Source organism: Elephantulus edwardii, unplaced genomic scaffold (genome assembly GCF_000299155.1).
Source record: "Elephantulus edwardii isolate Elephantulus edwardi_28Jun2011 unplaced genomic scaffold, EleEdw1.0 scaffold00022, whole genome shotgun sequence".
Taxonomy (NCBI): Eukaryota; Metazoa; Chordata; class Mammalia; order Macroscelidea; family Macroscelididae; genus Elephantulus; species Elephantulus edwardii.
In genome coordinates, this window is record NW_006399772.1 from 9,264,988 (window position 1) to 9,273,590 (window position 8,603).

At 38.8% G+C, this 8,603-nt stretch overlaps 1 protein-coding gene across 1 annotated transcript in view; it reads right to left on the bottom strand.

The window, feature by feature from the left end:
* Positions 1 to 8,603, bottom strand: part of NAMPT (nicotinamide phosphoribosyltransferase) — a 21,981-nt gene that overhangs the window by 12,073 nt on the left and 1,305 nt on the right. The window contains exons 2-3 of the mRNA XM_006882686.1: positions 7,159 to 7,178; positions 1,699 to 1,855 (exon numbers count right to left, since the gene is read on the bottom strand). Coding sequence (XP_006882748.1) covers positions 1,699 to 1,855; positions 7,159 to 7,178 — 177 coding nt within the window. The remainder of the gene's footprint in view (positions 1 to 1,698; positions 1,856 to 7,158; positions 7,179 to 8,603) is intronic.

Genomic DNA, 8,603 nt, shown 5'->3' on the forward strand with positions numbered 1-8,603 from the left:
CAAAGCCAGTTCTGATTAATCTTCTTTGTCAGTGTGTCCTTTGCCATTCCCTATCACTCCTCCCTGAGAGAGACTTCACCCTGAGTCATAAGGAAAAGGTTTAAATTGGTTCTTTCCCATTCTTTCAGAACTCCCCTCTATCTTCCTCCACCCACCCCCTAAAAAAAAATATGTTTTATTTAAAATGTGTGCTTCAGTGAAAGCCCACTTAAACGCAGCTGGAGTCAGCCAAACTTGGCTATCTTAATGATTTCTTTCCCCCTCCCCATTTTCTTTCCCCTTGTCCCTGCCTCTTCCCCTTTTGGACTATTATAAATCCTACTAGCTATACTTCTATGTTTACAATAATTATGTAGTGTTTGTTCTTAGGAGACGGCTTTAGTTCACACAGCACAATACTCTCCAGACTCTGTCATGTTACATAGTATTTTATGAAATTACTGTTCCTTAGTGCTGCATAGTATTCCATTGTGTGAATGTACCACAATCTCTCAATTCATTTGTTTGTTGATGAGCATTTGAGTTGTTTCCTTTTTTTTTTTTGCTATTGTGAATAATACTCCTATGAACACAGGAGTACAAATCTCCATTTGGTTTCAGTTGTATTTTCTTTGGAATATATTCCTAGTAGTGGAATAGCTGGGTCATACTGGATCTCTCTATGTTCAGCTTTCTGAAGAAATGGCTGCATCATTTTAAAATTCCACCAGCAGTGCATGAAGGTTCCTATCTCTCCATACACTGTTCAACAATGCTCACTGTCCTGTTAAAACTTTGCTACTGCCACTGGGGTGAAACAGTTTCACTGCTGTTTTGATGTTACATAGTATTTTGTTCTTCTAGTTAGATTGGTTGTTAAGTATTTCATCTTGTGGTTAGCTATTATAATTGGTATTGTTTTTATTTCCTTTTTATGTTCTCTTTGCTACCACAGAGAAACCAGACTGATTCCATGTTGATCTTATATCCAACTACTTCACTGAATTCGTCAACTATGCCCAACAGTTTTCTTGCTGAGTCTTTGGGGTTTTCTAAGTATACTATCATATCATCTGCATACAGGGATGGTTTTAAATCCTCTTTGCCAATTTGGATGCCTCTTATTTCCTTCTCTTGCCTTACTGTTCTGACTAGGACTTATGATAAAATACTGAATAGGTGTGGTGATAGTGGGCAACTTTTTCTAGTCTCTGTTTTCAGGAAGATGCCTTTAATCTCTCTTCATTGAGGAGGAAGCTGGCTTGTGTGGCTGAGTGGCGAGAAGCTGCACTACAATCCCAGAGGTGCACAGTTCAAATCCACGATGCTCTGCTGGAGAAGGAGGGACAATCTCCTCCTGTACCAGTCAGATCTGATTTGATGCGTGCGTGCGTGCGTGCGTGCGTGCGCACACGCACACAAAAACAAACTAAAAACAAAACAAAACACCCAAACACAAAACAAAAAAAAACAACCCCCCCAAAACAACCCCACAAAATTTATGAATTTCAAAAACCTGGCATTTTTATATTTACAAAAAGCAGCTCATACCCTAAATTATAACATTTCATGCAATCAAATTAACAGGTTAATATTTTCCAAGAAAAGTAGTTATATCAAAGTTAACTACTTGGAAATTACTTCATATAATTGAGTATAATAATACAGGAAGAAAAGTCATATAAAACAATGTTTCAAATATACTAGGAAAAGTAGTACCTTTTAAGTACTTATTCAGAATGTACTGCAACCCATAAAATACTGTTTCCTCGTATTTCACCTTCCTTCCTTTGGAGTTTTCTGTCTTCTTTTCACGGCATTCAAAGTAAGAATAAACTTTGCTTGTGTTGGGTGGGTACTGTTTATAATGGGTAACCTATATAAAGAAAAATAATTTAGATAAAAAACCATCAGTAGAACAGAACATAAATCACAACAGAAAAGGTCTGCAATAAGTTTATGGCTATGCAGAATAAAAAAGAAGTCTCCTACGTTCTTAAGGTACTTGTACTAGTTAAACAGCTTAAAAGCTATTCCACAGGAGAGTGTTAAGTGTCATAAGCAAACGTAAGGAAGAAAAAAAAATCTTAAAAGTGGACACAGGAAATAAAAGAGGAAGAGTGGAATCTCATTTTCTCTCATAGAACTGTTCTTTGTTCAGGACGATACGCCTACAGCTTACACACCATACGAAAGGGCAGACTAACGTCAGTATTTGGAACTGCTACTATTTAAATAGGATATATTCAGTAAGTCTGCAGTCAATGACTTCTATACACATCGTACTAGTTTTCTATTTTATACAATATTAATATTTTTACAATTACAATACTTCATCTGTATAATGGGGTACTGCAAATGATCCCCTCTTGCCCTTATAACTGAAAGTATGAAAACCTAGATGAAAGCAATAGCAGAAGAGAAAAAAAAAAAAACCAAAAAAAAAACTGCTTATTGTTTCTTTTAAAAATATTACCTCTTAATTTGAAACGGCCTACTAAACACAGTATCAAATCATTAGAAGTTTAAAACTATGAAGAGGTCTTACCACAAATTTCTTTTCCATAAACCATATTAATTCATAACAAGAACCTATACTGAAAATCTGCCTTGATTCAAAGGAGAAAACCCTAAAAGGTGTGTGGCTCACTATCGTTTGAATTTTATTTTACTGTATAAAGCACACTAGAACATGTTTATAGGTAAAATAATAACCGGAAGAATAATATATATGTGCACAGCTGAAAGAGTAAGAATAAAGTAAATCAGGATAAGGAGAATAAATCTTTGTTCTTTACTGTGAACATAAACCATTTCTCCCTGTTTAGCTATGATCTCAAGCTAAGAAAAGGCAGTTTCTCCTTTAATTTGGCTGTACAGTCTCAATCACAATAAAATTGTCTTTAACTTAAAACTAATTTGGCTTACCCTAAAATTTCTAAAATGACTCTTTCCATTTAGAACAAACATGCTGTATAGATGGAATTTAAAAGAAAAAAAATCCCAAACCAAAAAACCCCAACAAAACCACATCTGAAAGATCTAATTTTCTGTTTTCTCTATTATGGAAGTGTATCTCCAACCCTGTAGAAATAAAGCACTTTTATGTTGCTTAAAAGATAGCCTTGAATATGAATCTCTGTATTAATATGTGTGATCCACAACTGAGGGAGGCATTAAGGTAGAAGCTTTCTGTTTTAGTTAAGTATACCAGAAAACTAGACTAACTTGAAGGTACAAAGAAGTCTTATCAAAATTAGAATAGTTTTTAGGTTAGAACCCAGGGGCTGACAGGACTCTAAGACGTAAGCAGCTAAGCAAGATAGCTAACAAAATTCAAAGTGATCAAATCTATTAATAATAAGCTAGGAAGAAATAATTATTACTTTAACTTCTTAAAAAAGGATTAAGAAAATACAACACCTGAAATGCACATCAACCCTATAATGTGCATCGAAACAAAAACGTCTTGACTACAATCTAAAAATTTTCATCTCTTAGCAAAAAGGAATCGTTAGGTGCCATCAACAGGAGCCATGCTAACCTTCTGTTCCGATGTTGAGGATATGTGTTACTGAAGCGAGCACTTGAGGAAAATCCAGGCAATTCACCACAGAAGTTTAACTACCTACTCACATGCTAAGGAGTCCTAGTGGTACAGAGGGTGAAGTGTTTGGGTGCTAATCACAAATGCTTAATCACAAGTAATGCAATTCATCGTTATTTTTCTAAATGAGTTTTCTCTCACAGTAAGATAGAAGATACTACCATCTCCAGAGTACTGAAGAGCAATGATGTCAGACTGGAGACCAAAGTGTGCCTGATCCTGGTCTTCACAATACTTGCTATGCATCAGAGAGCTGGACAATGATGATGACAGAAGATGACTCTGAGTTGTGGTGCTGGAGAAGAGTACCAAGCATACCATGGACTGCCAAGAGAACAAACAGGTCTGTCCTGCAGAGGATGAAACCAAGTTTCTCCTTGAGGGCAAGGATTTTGAAGCTCTTGGAGGACATCATGCTTGGAATGGAAAATGCTGGATGAGATGGATCAACACTGTGGCTGGGGTGACTGGCTCAGTATAAGGCAGCGTTCAGAGCTATCGTGCATAGGGTCGCTATGAGTCTCAGGAGACTCAACAGCACATAACAATAACAACAACTCTTATTAAATGAATGTATGAAAATGTGCTAAGTTCTAGATAACCAGCTTACAATTTTTGAGAGGTAAGTGATACAGAACAGTACATTTACCAATGTGTGATGTGGTTTAACAAGTAAATTGGTGAGGGATTACTTTCATGCACCGTATATTATTTTCTGATTACATCACAATTAGCATGGATTAAATCTGTCCTGACAATATTTTGCATTAATCTGCTATAGGTAAAATGTTCAGAAATAAACAAATTATTCAGGAACTGATTAATGGTTACTCAAAAGATAAAACAGAAAAAATGAAATTGTCTTCTTTATGAACGTGTTCCAATTGATAGTCATGCACTGTAATGGTTAAAACCAGTCCACATATACCTCTCCCTGGCCAGAGTAAACCCACTAAGAAACGAAACCTCTTGCCACTGAGTAGTTTCCAATTTAGTTTTACTTGTTTTTGGTCAAACATTTTTCTAAGTGGTAGAGTACTGGTCTATTTGCTGTGCAGAGGTAACCTGTGGTTGCTGTGAAGCTAACATTGTGACACTGATGCATCAAATGCAATAATGGTGACCCATGGTGGATAAACAGTGTTTGGGGGAGCTTTCCGATTAAAATAAGTCTGGAAGCAGGAGTGGCATCCACTTCAGAAATAACCTGTCTCCAGAAACTCTACGAACTTGGAGAAACAATGAAAGTTATACAACTGTTCAGGTCTTTCATTCACAGGGTCGCTACGACTCGTCTACGACTCCATGGCACTTAACAACAACAATAATAACAAGTGAGTGTACAGCACAGAGCTGAATTTCCTCAGAGGATTCTTAAGGCTGCATGCATATTTAGTGGGGGTTTATCTAGTGTTGTGCTGGTAACTGAAAAGTCAGTGTTTGAACCGACTGACTACTCTTAGGAGAAAAATGGGCATAAATATTTAGTTTCAGAAACCCGGGTGAAGGTCTCTATGAGTGGAATCAACTCAATGGCAGTGAGTTTTGGGTCATTCTTATGGAAGCAGATTGCTATACTCTCCTCTCACGGAGTAGCTGGCAGGTCTGGCTCGCCAATCTTCAATCAGCAGCCAAGTGCGTAACCACTGCACCTCCGGGGTACTTTGTTATTGTTACATGCCACCAAGTTGGGAACAACTCATAGTTGACCCTCCAGCGGGTTTTCAAAAGCTGTAAACTGCATATGAGAGAGAAACCATCTTTCTCCTACAGAGCAGTTAAGTGTACTGGAATCAAGTACTGCTGGGTTGGCAGTACAACTCGAGTTCACTGGACTCTTTAGTGGACTTAGAAACTAAAACCAAGCTCGATCCTACACAGTTGATTCTGATTTCAAGAGATCCTAGAGGGCAGCTGAACTGTCCTGCAAAGTTTCTAAGGTTTGGAATCATTTTCTGAATGATCATTCTCCTGGTGGATTTGAATCCCCAATCTTTTGGTTAACAATCAAATGTTTTAACCCAAGTGCAGCCAGTGTTCTATTAACTGATCTTAAATCAAAGTACTGCTTTCAAATCAGAAGCAACCCATGGCTAACCCCCTGAGTCATGTATGGGTTTTCGGAGGCTTGAAATAGAAAAGGGAGGAGACTGTGCACCTTTGTGCCTTCCTGAGTAGATCCTTTCTCCTGGTAGACTGGACAGCTGGAGAGGCCCAGTCTTCGGGTTAACTGTGCAGCTCCCTGGAGAGTAGGCCACCAGAGCCTCTTCTGACTTAGGTAGTTATAAATACAATCTAGTAAATAATTCTGCTTTACACAATTTTGGAAGTTTTAATGATTAACACCTACAGGCAATCTTTTTAGGTGAAAACCAAGCAACAACTACATTTACCTATGGGAAATTATCTTTTACTTTTATGCTACAAGATAAAATATGAGGTTATAGAAATGAATGTTGTTGTTGTTGTGTAACACTGAATTGGGGCTGACTCATAGCCTGATCAAAACTATCCAGGATCGTCTTAAGGCATACAAAGAACATGAAAATTCTTACACGCTGTGATCTGCTCGTCCAGGACCTCATTTACTTCTAAAAAAACTTCTGTAGTGGTTAGACACTCATTACTCTTCCTTCAGTTTTACAATGTGGTGGGATGAAAACAACATACTGCTTGCGTCCATCAATATACCTAAATTTTAACTGGCCAGAAGTTGGAAAGTTCTAACATCTAAGTGCTACATGAAGACTTGAAGCACATAATGAAGAACGCCAATGACTACAACCATTGATATGGGTTACATGTCAACATCAAGAAAACAAAAATCCTCTCCACTTGGATTAATGGGTAATATCATGAGTTGGAAAAGACTGAGGTTATCAATGATACCCATTTACTTAGATCTACAATCACCACTCATGGCAGCAGCAGTCAAGAAATCAAAAGACGTGTTAAATTGGAAAATTCTGTTGTCAAGCACCTCTCCAAAGTGCTCAGAGTGCTAATTCCAATTGCTTCTTCCAATGCATATGAAATTTAGAAAATGAGTAAGGAAGACCAAAGATGAACGATGCCTTTTGAACTGTGGTAATGGAGAAAAAGTACTGAATATAGCATGGCCCTGCAAAAGGACAAACAAGTCTATCTCAAAGGAAGTGCAACCAGTGTTCCTTAGAGGCAAAGAGAATTTACTTTAGGCCTCTTTTCAGGGAGAACCAGTACTTGAAGAGATACATCATGCTAAGAATCAGAGAAAGAGGAAAACTCAGACGGACTGACACAGTAATTACCACAATCGGCTTGAGGATGATGACAGAGACTGTGAAGATGGTGCAGGCAAAGTTAAGATGTGCTGTTCACAGGGATGCTACGAGTCAGGAGGATTATACAGTGACTAACAATAACCACTATCTCTAGCGATTGTTATATACCTTTAAGTCAGAACTGACTCACAGCTGACCTTCCAGCAAGTTTTCTGAGGTAGTAAATCGCGTAGAAGACTGTCCATCTTTCGCCCTTTAAGCAGGTGGATTCAAACTGCATGCCTTTTAGTTGGCAGTGCAACTCCTTACCATTAAGCCACCAGATTTCCCTGTAAAGATTATCATTTATGTAACAGAAAAGGGAAAAACTGGGGAAAAAAAAGACTTTAAGGACTCTTGTAAATGTGAAGAATCTTTTGTTAACAAGGTCACTCTGGGTGGTACTTGGCGGCACCTAACAGCAACAACAACAGATTGGGGTAAGTGTGGCAGAGACAGGGAAATTGACTCAAGATAGAGCAGGTTTAGAGCTATTGTACATATGAGTAACTATGAGTCGGAGTTGACTTGAAGGTATGCAACAACAGACTACCTACCAGAGCTCCAATTTTAATGACACAGTTTTAAAACACACACAGCTATGAATGAAACGATTCTAAACTCAACAGTAAAAATACTGAAAACACTACTGACTGAATCAATGAGTACATGTGTAGACTTTAGAGCCAAGTAAACCACACACTACAATGTTCTGAACCCTTGCAGTACAGTGTAGATCACTAATTAAAAATCCCATTTAAAAGACTACTTGTAAAGGAAAACTTAGGTCTACAAAGGTCACCTAAGAATCATAAACAAAACGTGACGGGGATCGGAAAGAAATCGTCAAAATGCAACTTAAGTTAAATAAGATCCCAAAATATGCTTTCAAAATATTTAAGAATTGGTAAATAAAAACAAAAAACACGTGACAACAACAATACTACCCGAGAATACTATGCTTTACCACTATATTCCAAGGCCTTCAACAACAAACAGACAAGACCACACACAAAATCCCCCTCATTTCGCCCAAGCGGTTTTTCTGACATTCCATCTACCAAATGTCTTTGCCTAACAAAGTTTTAGCCAAGTATAATACCATTTACTTCATACAATTGAGAAAATGGTAAGGGATGCTTACTAGGTACTTTTCCTCTAATTACTCTTTCCTTTTACTAATGTGTATTTTAATTTTAAGTTTACTTAATGGAGCAACTAGCCATACAAGTGCCCTCCGGGCAAAGTGACACAAAAGTGCCACTTCCCTTTCTCCATGTTCCCCAGGGTTAATAGTAGTTCTTTGAACTCATGTTTCACTTTCTTTTTCCAAAATCCTGCAGATAACCCCGATGGAGTAAGAGCAGCTTTTGTAACACGGGTTAAGAAGCCTGAGTGATTACTGGGAGCAGAGGGAGTTTGAAACGGTGCCCGGCGGAGTGGGTCGGGTCCAGCACCGCTACCAGCGTAAAGACATGTGCCCTCTGCCCCGGGGCCACAGGCAGAGGCAGAAGAACGTGGTCGCTCGGGCGCCCCTGCCAGGCGATCGCGCACCCCCTGCCTCCAAGACACGCGTACCTGTGCAGCAATGGGCACGCGGATCTGGATGGGCGGGGAAAACCTTATTTCTCAAACCTCGTTCCCGCTCTCCACCCCCGAGCCCCAGGGGCCTTTACCTAACTGACCCGGTCCCCGGGCGAATCCTGACCCAAGCC